Genomic DNA, 14,750 nt, shown 5'->3' with positions numbered 1-14,750 from the left:
TATTTCCTGTCTGGAACTTTGACATCCTGCTTTAAGGCAGCTTGGGTTTCAAAATAAGAGCCTCGCTCCTCCAAAGTAAAACAGGAAGAAATGAATGGTCTACTAAACAAATTATTTTAGCAAAAAATTTATTCTGCTAATATTTAAAGTTTGACAGCAAAGTAGAAACATAATAACGACGTAGAAAACATATAAATAATTTATTACACAGGTGAATTAACGGCTCGGTGTCACGTTTTGGTTTTTTGGTCCTCGTGGTTTCAGCTTTCTTCGTTCTGACTCTGGTGCATCCTCATGATCAAACTCCGGATCTCCTCGCGCTTCTGTCGCACTCGTTGCCGTGGAAACCAGTGGTCCAAACGCAACGGGAGGTCGAAGTGCACCACGGGATTCTGCGGAGCCAATCAGAGAGCTCGATTGAGTGTGAAGGCCCGCCCCAATTTACAACAAGTTTTGATGAAGGTTTTTAGTTTTCGTCGTGCAGTGAAACATCAGATATACACACACAGCACACACACGTACTGTAGTACACAGTATGTGTACTTCTACCTCCTACCAAACTAAAATGACGGCACGCTGCTGTGATAAATATGGATCGACCAGAGACCCTCAACAAGCGTGTGAAAGAGTCCGTTTGGCTCCCTCTGACTCAGACGGCGCCTCGGGTTCAGGATCAGGTGTTTGCGTACCTGCAGGAAGCTCTCGGCGTACTGCAGCAGGTACAGACCGCAGTCGCTGCTGTTGTCCTGCTGGGGAACCCGGCAGGTGGAGCTCCTCACGCTGGTCGGCGTGAACAGACGAGGCGTCCCCCTGCGGACCTCCCACTCCACCTGCAGGTAGCTGAAGACAACGGGAAGCATCGCAGCACACAAACACAGTTCCTACCTGTTACCCCGCAGCCAGCAATGAGGTACAGTCACAAAGTAAAAGTACTGAGTCAAGGAGTGACTGAGGCTGTGGGCAAGCGCGTCAATCATTCAGATTTCTGCTGCTCAGCACAGTTCACATTCCTGCAACTCGATAAGAGACAGAACCCAAACTCACTCTCTGAGGAGTCTGCAGACGTTCTCGTGGTACGACAGCTTCAGTGAGTCCATGACGAGTATACATGGCCTGGAAAGACCGAGAAACCACTGTGACCACCTGACCCGAGACACCCGAGTCACAGCAAAAAACTCAGAGGTCAGTTTCTTCGCTGACGACTCACCTCTTTAACACCGTGTCCTTCGTCCAGCCTTGCCGAGTAGACTCCTGAGAACGCAAACACAGAAACACGACGCTCATCTCACACAGACTAGAATCACCACCTGCCGGCTGTCAGCCTTCGTTATAACACGTGCGGTGAATCCACCTCCACCAGAGACCCCCTGAACGTTACACTAGATGTTACTGTGAGCTGTGACGGTATCTTTACCGGCGGCTGCTGTGATCTCAGACTGAGGGATGGTTTTCCTGCAGCTCGCTGCGATCCACCTGAGACAAGGACAAAAAACACCATCGATTCAGAGGAAAGCATCATCAGAGGGAAAAAACAGAAAAATGGAAATAATTCAGGGCTCATAAAAGCGATGCTGAAAAACAGAAATGGACCTCAGGAAACAGACAGCATTCGACGGATTATCTACAAGATGTGATTTCCCTCGTTTTTCCTTTCTTTGTCATCTTATTTACAGACAATAAAGATAAAAAGGCACGAAACGTCTCCAACACCAAATGTTGGAGCTTAGTGTCTTCAGAGGAGGAGATATTTTAGTCTGGAACATTTAATCCTTTAATTTTTGGTGTGAATTGATGTGTAATTCCCACAGCTGCTGCCAGTGCCCCAAATACCCAAAAACTGTCTCCCTGAACGACCCCGAAAGACATTAAACAACAGAGAGACGTCTGGTGATGATTAGAGAGGCTCTGTGAAACATTACTGAGGCCAGAAGACGCTGAAGCAGCCAGAAACACTTCAGCAAACAGCAGCAGCTCACCTGTTGGGCTCTGAAACTCCTCGTACTGAACCTCCTCCAGACCCGGGAAACAAACCACCGCCAGGTACCAGTGAGCTCTGTGGACACCAAAATAAAAACCAAACAGAGCTCAGAGACAAGGACTTCATTTTTGGCATCATGTCATCACTGATTCTGCAACTTCAGTTACGTTTGGGAGGTAAAAAAGTGCTGATTCTTCATCTTCGTTGATGGTTAACGGAGGTCAGTTTGTTTTATTGCTTCCTCCTTTGATGTCACCTGCTGGTTTGTGGACTCTAAATTTGGCCTTTTTACCATCAGCATCGTTTTTTTTGGAGCCAGACGTGACCATATTTGGACGAAAGGGCGGAGATTCACGTCTATCCTGATTGGATCTCGCTGAGAACACGGTGTGGTAGCGACCTGTCAGTCACTAGGACGCCATGCCCTGAAGCATACGCTGCTTTATCGTCTATTTTTACTATAGATTGAACTAGAACTAGAGATTGAGACCAGAAACTCATCAAGAAACTGTTTTCTGAGCTCATAGATCAAGTGAGAAGTTGGCTCATCTTCCCATAGGCTTCCCGTAAAAATCGTAAAAATGAAAAGAAAGTGGTGTGAAAATGTCAAGGATCCTGCACAAAAGTTAGCATGAAACGGCACAAATATGTGACTAAAAACAAAAGACAGAAGTGCACAAAAAAGGCAGAAAATTCCAGTTAACGTCGCACAGATTGCACACGTTATCACAGAAAAGCTGCAAATTCGATCCTAAAAGCGAATCACAGAGAAATCCTCCCGTCCTTGGTCAAATAACAATGAAAGTGCAGAGAGAAGCAGGTCTGCTGAAGTCGTTGAGGAGCATCAGAACTGATTCAGCAGAGGTGGCTTCAGTCTGTTACCCAGTTGGCAGGTAGAGACGGTGATGAGGTGCTTGAATTTAAGTAGAATTACAGAGCTTTTATTCAAATGCCCAACAGAGGTCAAAACTCCAAACTGGCGTCTTTAAATCTGGGACAAAGAGCTGAGGTCAGGAGTTCTTATTTCAGGCCAAAAACCCACCGCTGACCACCTCCAATAAAGCCCCAAAAAACAGCTGATGCACATTTCTCCGACATGAGAGCCGATGTGCTCATCCAGAACCTGAACTCACTCCGAAACGCGGCACAGAGGTGAACAAAAGGTCTTACTCTTGATTGACAGGCACAAACAGGAAGTCTTTGGTGAAAATGTCGACGTGGCGGGTCCATGTCTTCACCCTCTGGTGCCTCACGTGTCGATCCCTGAAAAGATAAAGATGGAGGAGGTTGACTGATTCTGCGTCTGAGAATCGGGTTCGTACGACATTTCTCGGACTGGCGTTCTTACGGGACGGACGGGGCGTCGTCCTCTCCGGCGGCTCGCCGTCTGCTCAGCTGTTTGTAGAAGAAACTGCTGAAGACGTGACTCCGCTCAGCCACCGAGCCTCCGACTCCCTCCAGGAGGAGGTACCTGCAGGAGGAGGAGACGATTCAGGATTCTGATCTCCCCTACTGGTGACTGACAGGAACTACAGGTCAGGACAACACTGAATGTTTTCCAGGACATTTCTTTGAATTTGATCTTTTTTTTTTTTTTAGATATCTAATTGACTGAAAAACTGAATACAAAAGCAGGTCGTCCACATAAAGCCAGAACCAGAATCCTGGTTTTCCAGAGGTTTCCCCAAAACCACGAGTTGTTTTCTGGAAACCTTTAAACGTGAAAAGCTTTTTGTTCAATTATTCCAGCGTCCTGTCGTTCTCGTCTGACGGACTGACTTGAGGTAGAAGTCAATGATGACGTCGTTGAGGAACTCGCCGGAGTCCAGACAAGCCAGGTCCTCCTTGGTCACCGTGATCCGGCCTTTACAGGGCGCTGCCGGATACTGGATCAACCTGAAGACCACATGCAGGAAGCTCAGACTGTACGAAGTTCACCAGACTTCCTGTTCACACTTCCATTATTTTAGCTGCTGTTTATTGACAGCCGTCAATCTAACCTGGTTCAGGTAAACATTTTGGACTGGTTGAACTGGTTTTACCTGGTGGGAAGCTGCTGCTGACCAGAGGAAATCAGACGGGACTTTCTGTGGTTGTCTCTCACCTGACTGGGCTTCTCCTGAAAGACACAGATGTGTTTCAACAGTTTGCTTTGGCAGATTTCATCGCGGGTTGGGGGGCAACAAGTGTAGAAATGGGTTTGAACTTTCTGTGACCAACACACCCTGAACCTCCTCCAGGAGTCACCTCATCAGCTCTGAGCCACCGGCGCCACGAGCTAACGGCTAACAGGCTCATAAAAAGGACGACAGAGGATTAGATATCACTGCAGGAGAGTGAGCAGAGAGAGGGAGGAGGGGAGGAGAGGAAGGCAAGGAGGAGGTCAGGAGAAGCAGATATAGCAGAAGCAAAGGCAACCAAGGAGGTGAGGAGGACCTCAACAAGGGAAGGAGGCAACTAGAAGGCACAGGAGGTGGGGGAAGGAGCCTTACAAGGGCATAAGAGAAGGAAAGAAATGAGGGAATGAAATAAAATAATAAAGAAGGACGAAGCAAGAGAGGGAAGGAGTAACTGAGGGAAGAAAGGAAAAAAGAGAGAAGGAAGGGAGGTAAGAACTAGGGAAGGACATAAAGGAGGAAAGGAGAGAAGGAAGGAAATGAGGGAAGGGAGCAAAGGGGAGGTAAGGAAAGGGGGAACAGGTGATGAAGGAAAGGCGGAAAGGAGAGAAGGATGAAACAAGAGAGAGAAGAAAGGAAGCAAAAAGTAACTGACAGAAGGAAGGGAAAAGGAAAGGAGAGAAAGAAGGAAATGAGGGAAGGAAGAAAGGGTAAGGTAAGGAAAGGAGGGAAGGAGAGATGGAGGATTGGAATGAAGGACAGAAAGGAGGAAAGGAGAGAAGGAGGATTGGAATGAAGGACAGAAAGGAGGAAAGGAGAGAAGGAAGAAAAGGAGGGAAGAGGAGTCTCACCGCAGAGAGTCCCAACAGTCCGAGGAGGTGCTGGTCCAGAGGAGGAGGACTACTGTGTAGGAGCAGCAGCCCGTCGGTCCACTCCAGAGGGGAGCTCGGCCCGCCGGAGGAAGAGGAGCATCCCTTACTGTACTCCTCCATGTCCAGGATGGAGGCCAGCAGGGCGGCCTGGAGCTCCTGCAGCTGCTCCTTCAACACCAGCAGGAGGAAGGAGCACGACGGGCCTGAAGAACCAGGAGACCATATTAAGACACAACTCACAGGGCAGGTCTCAGAAACTTCATAAACCAGACCAGTTTGACCAGTGTCTGGTCCTACGGGCCCAGTCTGACCAAGCAGGCCAGTGTGAGGATGTAGTGTTCCAGTCTGACCAGTCCCATTAGACCAGTTTGACCAGTTTCAGGCTCTGTCTTCCCCATTTGAACAGTGTGTAGACATATCAGTCCAGTCTGAACAGTCCCTCTGTGCTGTGGCCCAGTTTAACCCAGTTCAGGCTCATATTCTGAACATACTGGTCAGAGAGAGAGACCAGTCTGACCAGTCTCTGGCAGTATACTGGCCCAGTTTGACCAGTTTGTCCAGTGGTTACACAACAGAAACATGTTTCTCTGCTCTCTGCGAAGAAACCTCAGCATGTTTCCACCTTCTGGACTCTCTGGCACCGATCACCCTTTCCCCTCCCTGTGATTGGCCCCTGGTGCGGGAGAAGCCGCCTGATTGGCTGTCCAGTACCTGCCCAGCGTTGGAGCGCCGCTGACGTTGCGAAAAGTGAATTTTCCATGAAGCCTCGCAGCTGCAGTCGAGGCTTCACTGAGAACACGCTGCAGAACGCTGACTCTGATTTCGACCTTTCAGAGCTTCTCCGTCTGAGCTCTTTCTGTTTTGAGCGCTTCAAGTCCAAACGCCACTTTTTGTTTTTTCCTCGCTGCGGTTTGGGACATTTATGGTTGAAGGAAACAGCGTCAGAGTGAGAGCTTGCAGTGTTTTTACTGCTCTCTGAAAAACAAACTGAGTGTGTGGAAAGTGTGCGATGATGGAAACTACATGGAGTTTCTTCAGACTGTGCCAGCGTACGAGAGATGTGATCACACTTCAGCGTGAGCAGGACGACCACGGCGCCGCGTTCTTCACTGCGTTCACGCTCAAAGTCCAACAAGCAGAAAAGGATGCGTTCTCTGAAGGAGACCGAAGTGTGCCTTCACACCTTGAGCTTTCACAGCTTTCAAACTGCCTTCATTCGAGAGCGATCGCACGTTGAAGGAGACGAAGTGCTGAAAGAAGTCGAAGCAGCTAAAATGGAAATGAACCGAAGCTTCAGATGAAGCGTGTCTGAAGCTGTGTTAGCGGAGCGAAACGTGAAAGATGAAAGGAGCTGAAGTGAAAATAAAGGAGGCGAAGCGTGAGGTGAAGAGGATCTGCAGCGTTACCTGAAGCAGAGGTGGACGTCTGGATGGCGGACAGCTCCATCTGCAGGAGGTTGGCCTGAGCGTCAGTCACCCACAGGAAGAGCAGTGAGGGGGCGGGGCCTTTCCAACCAGCCAACAGAGCCCCGCCCTGAACCACGCCCCCATCCCAAACGCCATAACCTCGAACTTGAGACGCCACGACGATGACCTCCCCCTCTTCATCTCCTAACGGGGACAGAGGCGTTAACAGTCACATGATCACCTCATTTCATTTCTTCTTTGTCCACGTTATCGTAGACGAACACGAAGCAGATTTCATCGTGACGTTATTGACGAAGCAGCTGCGACGAAGACGATCAGGAACCAGGAAAACAGAACACAATCTGCTGTCGAGTGACTCAAACGTTACCTTTGACGGGAATCGTGATGCCGTTTTCAGTGACCTGGACAGAAAAGAGGAAAAATTAAAACCGCAGAAGGAAGCAAGAGGATCTCCAGAACAGGAGGGAACAAACATCCATCAGCGACACACAATCACACGTTCCTCTGACTTTGAGCTTCTTTCACCGCAGTATGGAAGCTTTAAAACGCCGCGATAGTAAAGTGAAACAGAACACACACTGACAGCAGGGCTGGGCTTCACCCGGTGTGTTCACTGCCGCTCTGGAAACAGCTGTTTCTGCGTCTGTGGACAGATTTTGTCAACAGACAAACTGCGAGGCGCGTTCACGGAGGCTCACAGGTGCGCAGGTGTGATCAAAGACGTTTGAAGACGGGCGCGGTCGGAGCGAGGACGCCGCTTCTCGGCCCCGCCACACTTTCTTTTCAAGCTGCAGATCACCGCGTCCCAGCTTCAACCATTTCCGTCCCCTCGAAGACACGAAACGACTCGGCTTTGATGTGCGCATCAAAGAAGCAGCTGCAGACGATGCAGCTCTGCCTGATCACGTCTAAGAGGACGGACGTGTCCTGAAATCCTCCCAGATGTTGACGGTTCCTTGGGACACGCCAGCGCTGTTCGACAGCATCGACACATTCCGCGTTCACGACTAACCAGGTCTCGAGGTTACGTAGTCTCTGACGCGTGTTTTCTGAATTAATTCACTGTGTGTGTAAGTGGAAACCACGAGACAGAAGGACAATCTTCTGGCCTTTGGTCCTCACTGAGCATCACTTCAGCTGAGATCAGCCTGAACAGGATTCATCAGGATTCATCAGCTGACGGAGTCAAAACTGGTGAAAAATGCTAAAAACAATGAATGCGAAACATACGTCTTCCTGTTGGTAGATTCTCTGCATGTGGTTCCTGACATGCTGACCTACTAACCTCCTCCTCTCCTGCCCTCCTGGTTTTTACGGCGCTCTAATTGAACCCGGCGTGCTGCCATCAGACCCAAGCTATGTCTTAATTGCTCATTAAAGTCTGAAATCTTAACGGTTTGCAGCTTCGGCGGGGAGTTTCTTCGCCCTCCGGCCGTGAAACAAACCGAGCTGTTCCACTGAAGCTTGGCTCGCTTCCCGCTTCATCGCCTCCGCGAGGCGGGAATCTGGGCTTTCTGGTGCAGTTTGGCGTTTCGTGCCAAAGGGAACAAGGTGTTCTCTGATGGGACTGTTGGGCGAAGCTGAGTCACCTCCTTTAGTTCATGTTCTATAACACACAGCTCAGTGTGAGAGTACAGACTTTAATCCACACACACACACACACACACACACACACACATACACACAAACAAAAAAGATTTGGTGTGCTGAAAACACTTCGTACAACACATGTGAATAATTAAAACAACAGTACAAGCAACAGAAACCAATTATGGGCCAATCAGATTACTGTGTGTGTGTGTGTGTGTGTGTGTGTGTGTGTGTGTTTGTGTGTGTGTGTGAGCTGGAACTGGACATGGAAAAAGAAAAACTAGGTGAAAGTGTTGAAGGAGCCAGAGAAGCTGAAACGTCCAACAGCAGCCACCTGACAGCAAACACACCACTGAAAGTGTGAGTGCTGTATGTGTACAAGTATGCATACAGCATACATGTACACAGAAGTGCAGGGAGTACATGTACACACGTGTACAGGACGTACATGTACGGAGGGTGAAGAGAAAAGTCACCAGTCAAGATTTGAACTGAATCTGTGAAGTTTATGGCGATTGTGACAAATATCATCATGATTATGACGATCAATACTCAGGTGACGATCAATACTTAGATGACGATCAATACTCAGGTGATCATTATTTAACATCATGAATCTTTAACTGAGGACACACTGACTGAAGCGGCAGCAGGTGGGTCTAAGTAACAGGACTCAAACGCCTTCAACGCTTAAAACCAAAGTTTCTGTTGGACGTGTGCAGAACATTCTGGTAAAAATCTGCTAACTTCCAGCTGGACTCACCATCATCTCCCCGTTGGCGTCCGCGCGCGTCAGGCCGGCATGAAGCGAGCTGAACTCCAGCTGCAGGAACAAAGGCGTCGACGGCTGACGGTCGACCGCTTCACCTTTGGAAGGACGAGCCGGCTGAGCCTGTCAGACGACGCACAGGGACACAGTCAGCACGCCGAACGCTTCATGCTAATGTGCGCCTTCAGACCTTAACGTGCTGTGTGGACGTTTGTGAGTATGAAACCAAATAATCTGAAGCATCAACACTGCATGAACTCTGGACCCTGAGACGACCATCATCATCCTCAATCCAGCAGATCTGGGTCACACACGGCTGGTGTTTCAGTCTTTAATAGAGCAACACTTGTCCTGGTTTTATTGAGACCCGCAGCTGGTTTGTAGATCAGGGTCAGTAAACACAACAACAAACACTCAGCAGTCCGTTCACATCCAGTCTGGATCTGCTTAGAGTCCCACCGGGGGTCTGACGATTGTTTACAGGCCTGCAAACCCGCAAATAAACTACATGAGTCACTTCAAGCTCAGGCATGCAACAGAGTCCCCAGAGACGGACCTGAGAGCCAAACCGACCAGTCCTGCAGTCCTGACCCGGCTGAGAGGAGCTGGAAACCAGCCGGGACCAGTTTCAGATCATGAACTGCTCAAACCTGCAGATACAGTAATGTTTTCACTGAAAAAGGCTTTTTGGGGTTAAACCCGAGCAGGTGTCTTCTGGGACACCTGTGCTCTGTGTGATTGGTCAGAGGGCGTCCGGCGCTGCCGATGTTCTGCTGTTTTAGGTTGCGGAGGTCACACGAGTCCACCAGATGAAGGCTTTGTGGGACAAGCGGCTCTGGGATCAGAGCAGCTGCAGGTGGACTCGCTAAATTAAAGCCTGCTGCCGTCGAACATGACTCACGGCGGAAACAGCGGCGCGCCGGCCTGTCGGAGCGATTTGGACGCTCCGGTTGTTTGAGGAACGACCTGGCCGACTTTAAGGTGATTCTACCCCGAAGCCTCGGGGCCCGACGCCGAATCTGGGTCTTTGTTTGGCAGATGGTCGTGTGGTTAGCACAGACGCCAAAGCACAGCTGCTCGTTCACGACGAAGGCTTAGAGGATGATTCAGGTTGACTGCAACCATCAGTCACAGTAACACTGAGTTTACAAAGCAGACACACCAGGTGTGTCTCCTACCTGTTTCTGCTCGGACTTCTCCACCCGGCAGCCGCTTCGCGACGTCCTCTTCCCTCCACCTCCACCGTCCCCGCCCTCCTCTTCCTCCTCACTCGACAGCACAACTGGAAAGAGGATCACAGACGAACGGAATCAGACTCTTTAAATCAATCTGATTGATCAGAAAACCTCACAGGTATCTGACAGGTGAGCACAGCTCAGGCAGGACTAATCGAGTCAGGAGGTGCGATCTCGTCCACTCACTGGGCTCCGTCGGGGCGTTCCTGGGTTTCCTCTGTCGGAGCTGCAGGACGGCCGATCTGTTGGACGTCTTCTTCTCTCTGAACTCCCTCCACCTCTGCCTCTCCTTCTCCCTCAGATCCTCCTTCGGGTCGCTGCCGGCGGCGAGCCACGCCGTCCTGTCCAGACTCCGCCTCCTGTCGGCCGTCGTCCTCGATGGCGGGGTCCCGGTCCCCTGAGACGGCCCGCGGACGCCGCTGGGAAGAGGTCTGTCTGCTGAGGGTTCGTTCCTGCTTCTGGGCGGAGACGCAAAGTCGTACTCTGACGTCTCCGTCGAGTTCTTCTTCTGCTGCTTTGAAGCGTCTTGTGCGTTTCCTGCGTCGCTCTGAGGAAAACAAACACAGACAGGTTAAAGGAACGTGTCGTCGTCGTCGGTCCTGCTTCTAAAACCGCTTCGTGGACCCTGAGGTGAGACCAGCTGCTCGTCACCGTTTCCTCTGACGCTTCTGTTAACATCTTCATTTGAGTTTTAATGTCTTAAATGTTGGACTTCCTGTGAGCTTCCTGCTTCTGTAATTCTGATCAAAGTTCTCATCAAACATGACACACGTTGTCTCTGTGCTGTTTCTGGTTGAGTCTTTCCATAAAGTCTGTTTTCAGCGAGCTGACTGTCCATCAGGATGTTTTATCAAAGTGAAACAATAATCTGGCCTCAGTTTGCTGAAGTGATGAGCTGTCAATCATCTGAGCGCTGCCCAATGACGACAGCCTTAACCGAAGACGACGCCCACCGAGCTCATTTGAAACCCCGCTCATGACCTCCGACCTTTACCTTCCCCTCAGCAGCGCCCCTGCTGGACTCCGCTCGTCTCCACCTTCTCGCTCCCGTCGTCGAAGAACTCAAACTCCCAGCATGCCCTTCGCTTCGCAGCTCCGCCAGACAGTCCAGAGACTCCACAGAGACGCTTCGAGAGGACGGGGACGACGCTGGAGGGAGAAACATGCATGACTGACGGAGCGCTGATGGAGATTATTGATGAGATTCAAGACTGAACAGCAGCTCACTGCAGGAGATGCATTCAAGTACCTTAAGTACTTTTCAGACTTTCCTCGAAGCTTAATGCCATTTTTTGACTCTAAAGTTAACGGTTCATGATTCAAGAGCTGCAAATAATTTAACGAGACATTTACAGCAGAGACGACTTAAAATTCTCTGGTCAGTCCTTTTAAAGGATTAATTCACTGACAAAGAGGAACAGCACTTTAAAAAATGTCAGAAATTCACCACAGTGGTCACTCTTCTTCTTCTGTGGTGGTGGAGACGGAGGCTCTGAGGACACGTCAGGCTGCAGCAGTCGGTCTGACGCTCTCTTCGGGCGCCATCTAGTGGACAAAACACGGAACAGCACAGTGTAAAGATGCAACTCGATGCACAAGTCTGCATTTCGAAAACACTCCGTATAATTTGTGCTGACATGCATGAAAACTGCTGCAGCAGGTTGAACCTCACGTCTTTAAATCTGCTGCTGCTCTCAGCAGGACGATTTCTGGGGCACTTTCTCTGCAAAATAACGTCTAAATGGAAGCAGGTCGACAGATTAGCAAGCGAACGTATGCGAAGTTTAATAAGTCACTTCCCTTCATTTAGCCCAGCTGTCAAGTTCCTTTCACCTTGTTCTTCCTCACTGTGTCTCTTTCAGCACAGAGAAGCTCTCTTATCTCACGCTTTGCATGAAACCTCGTGCGTGAGGTAAGCCTGAGATAAGGCCTCATTTTGAAGCTTCCTCCTTCCTGCAGCATGAAGACGCAGACGTCTGTCCGGTAAGAATCAGCTGACAGTTTTTCCTTCGTTCTCGTCGTTTTCAGACACGTGAAGGTTGTTTGATGTTTGTCTTCGGGTCTGCTGTCGTGTGCAGACGTGTTTCTGTCGTGTTCACAGCGGTTTCGTGGCCGCTGGTCGACTTCACTGTAAACCAGCCATCGAGCCTGACGCTCATGACTCAAACGAACCATCACACTCGCCTCTTTGTGTGTCGTCACGGCGGCCTGGTGCTGTCGACCTGCAGCCTGTCCGTTAACTGAACTGTCCCCGTCACTGACCTTTGACCTCGGTGAAGTCAGGAGGTCAGTGGCGTGTTGATTCTGAGGCTGACGTCAGCTGTTTGTCAGTTTTCACAAACGTCTCTGATTGGTTCTCTCCAGTCGGTGAAATTTAATTTGAGCATTTCCAGCGACCTTCTCCCGTCACTGCGAACTCACCCGTTTGCGACGGAGTCCGAGGACGACTCTCTCTCTCGAGCTCTCTGTCCAGGCTGTGATTGGTGGCTCCAGCTTCCCGCCGCTCTGTGATTGGCTGCTGACGTACGTCTGTCTGGGCTGTTGAGTCCCAGCAGCGTTTGGACCACGTTCCTGAAGAGAGGCTGACACTGTGCGCTGAACGGAGGTGAAAACACAAAAAACAGGTTCAGCTGTGTTTCCGTTCAGCTTCAGATTTATCTCTGGACCTGCAGCCTGCGAGGGGCGCCGTACAAACCTCCGTCTGTTGGTTGACGAGCTCGGTGAGTTCCCAGCATGCATCCTGTCAGCTCCGCCTCTGCTGGACTGGTTCCCATAACACTGTTATGACAGAGAAACTGTCAGATCAGAAATACCACCTTAAAGGACCCAACAGTTCAGACGAACCACCTTAAAACAGGCTGACAGGTTGTCAAAATGAATGGACTAAAAACAAACACCACCTTTAGAAATGTGAGCAGATGAGTCATACCACCTTAAGCTCTGGCGAGGCGCTCTGGAGGCGGGACAGCGGTGACTGCATGTGCACGTGGGCGGAGTCAGAACCGACCGTCTGTTTCTTCTTGGGGATTTTGAACGGCGACGCCATGCTGAACACAAGACAAACAAAATGGGCAAAGTCAGACCAGACCTCCAACGAGAAACACATAAAAGTACCGCAGCCGTCCCCTCTGGCTGCTGTCTGGACAGCATGCAGCATGACGATGTTTCCATACCAAACTCCATTCCAAAATATGAGGATTTTAAACGCATGCGCTCAATAAATCTCATGAGAACTCATGATGTCTGGAGAAAATGCTCCTGATTCCAACGGTCAGGACGTTGTGTTGAATATAAAACAGAATGTGATCATTTGCTAATCCCCACGTTTCACAGACTGGGAAAGATGTGAAACGCTCCAAAAACACCTGTGTGGAACATTCCACAGGTAAACAGGCTCATTGGCAACAGGTGACAGTACCATGACTGGGTATGAAAGGGGCATCCTGGAAGGGCTCCGTGGATCATAGAGGATGGAGCGAGGCTCACTGGGAGATGTCATTTCAGAAGGTCGACACACCAAACTACATTCAAAATATGAGGTTTTTTCAACGTAGCATCGCTCACTTCCATTAAACATGACGCTGCAATGTCAGACCTATAGTTTCTTCAAGTTTAGGGTGAAATACATCGAAAACAATACCTCACGTACAGTAATTTCAAAAATATAAGTCATTAGTCTGTTTTTTCTTCGGCTCATCCGCTCAAATATGGAGCTGCTGACGCATGTAGGGACTGCGAGCAATTTATAAAAATAGATATTGTTGCAGTGTAAATCATAGTTGGTGTATTATCTGTGTGCCGAATTAACCAGAATGTTCCACTGACTCATTAAAAAAAATTTACTTCTATTCTCCGCGTGGTGCGTTTATATTTAAGCAGTACCGTTTTAAATAGCAGTAATGTTAAGCGGGGATCCTGCTGAAGGTGCACAACTTGCAGTTCTCACTAAGTTGCCTTTCCACTTTGGCTCCAGACTTATTTCATCTTTCAGTTTACTAGCTACATAAAACTGGTTCAATGCAGTGTTGCTAACAAAAGGCTAAGGCAGCTCTCAGGCTTCAAATTTACGAACCTAATGTCAGCTGGTGGAGCCAGCTAAGCTGCTAACTCAGAAGCTAGCCGGCTAGCCAGTGAGCTAAGTTAGCTGCTGGCTGACGTCTTGCTGTTGTGAACTGTTCGTAAAGTCTCCGGTCGGCTCATGTACTCTGGGAGTGTGCTGTCCGGATGATAAAAAATAAAAATTATTCTAAAAACATGTTATTTATCAGCTGCTGGTCCGATCAGAAACTGTTGTCCTGTTGATACTCAGCAACACAACAGAGACGTACAGCGCAACTGCGTCACTGCGTAGAGGAAGTTCCTCTTCTTCTTCGTTGAGGTTATTGGGCAGCTGCCACCTTCCGGTTTTAACAGTTTCCATCCTGCACATTATCCCTTTTTTCTGATGTACTTCTAAAGTTGTTGTCGACCCTCGGAGGACTTTGCATGATTGAAAAATTAAGACAGTTCCAGCACCTTTACTCAAGCACTGTACACAAAAGGAGATTTAAAGTACTTTTACTTGTCTTTTGGTGTTTTTAACAAATCTTCATCTTCTGTGTCAGAGCTGCAGGTGAAGAAAAGTCTTTCATCCTTTTATGTCTTTAAACATCTTCAGCATCCATTCATTGACATACATGTTTCTGTGTGTCTTGATCTCCATTATTGAACACATATTTAACATTTTACAGTTTTACACTGCAGAATAAATCCCACACTTTAG

The 14,750-nt window shown here is 49.1% G+C and overlaps 2 protein-coding genes across 2 annotated transcripts in view; one reads left to right on the top strand and one right to left on the bottom strand.

Annotated features, from left to right (window-relative positions):
- The window catches only part of LOC143315833 (uncharacterized), a 196,733-nt gene that overhangs the window by 164,544 nt on the left and 17,439 nt on the right, over positions 1 to 14,750 (top strand). The window lies entirely within an intron of this gene.
- Positions 112 to 14,335, bottom strand: senp7b (SUMO specific peptidase 7b). Its single transcript, XM_076723310.1, has 22 exons — positions 14,061 to 14,335; positions 12,921 to 13,035; positions 12,684 to 12,766; positions 12,410 to 12,583; positions 11,436 to 11,533; positions 10,983 to 11,137; positions 10,175 to 10,535; positions 9,932 to 10,035; positions 8,748 to 8,876; positions 6,762 to 6,795; positions 6,374 to 6,577; positions 4,947 to 5,170; positions 4,021 to 4,097; positions 3,758 to 3,874; positions 3,327 to 3,449; positions 3,149 to 3,241; positions 1,977 to 2,053; positions 1,415 to 1,473; positions 1,208 to 1,251; positions 1,045 to 1,113; positions 690 to 840; positions 112 to 392 (listed from the first exon to the last, which is right to left on the bottom strand). The coding sequence occupies exons 2-22, from the start codon at positions 13,032 to 13,034 to the stop codon at positions 261 to 263; spliced, it is 2,622 nt and encodes an 873-aa protein (XP_076579425.1). The 5' UTR covers position 13,035; positions 14,061 to 14,335; the 3' UTR covers positions 112 to 260.

This window comes from Chaetodon auriga, chromosome 23 (assembly GCF_051107435.1).
Source record: "Chaetodon auriga isolate fChaAug3 chromosome 23, fChaAug3.hap1, whole genome shotgun sequence".
Classification (NCBI taxonomy): Eukaryota; Metazoa; Chordata; class Actinopteri; order Chaetodontiformes; family Chaetodontidae; genus Chaetodon; species Chaetodon auriga.
This window is presented reverse-complemented; position numbering and strand designations above follow the sequence as displayed.

Bases quoted from the DNA above. Each gene is read 5' to 3' on its own strand.
- senp7b (XM_076723310.1), bottom strand. From the start codon at position 13,034: ATGGCGTCGCCGTTCAAAATCCCCAAGAAGAAACAGACGGTCGGTTCT. The intron at 10,536-10,982 runs GTAAAGGTCGGA...TGTTTTCCTCAG, and splicing joins GGGGCGCTGCTGAGGGGAAG to AGCGACGCAGGAAACGCACA. The intron at 1,474-1,976 runs GTGAGCTGCTGC...TCCTTGTCTCAG, and splicing joins GGAGTTTCAGAGCCCAACAG to GTGGATCGCAGCGAGCTGCA.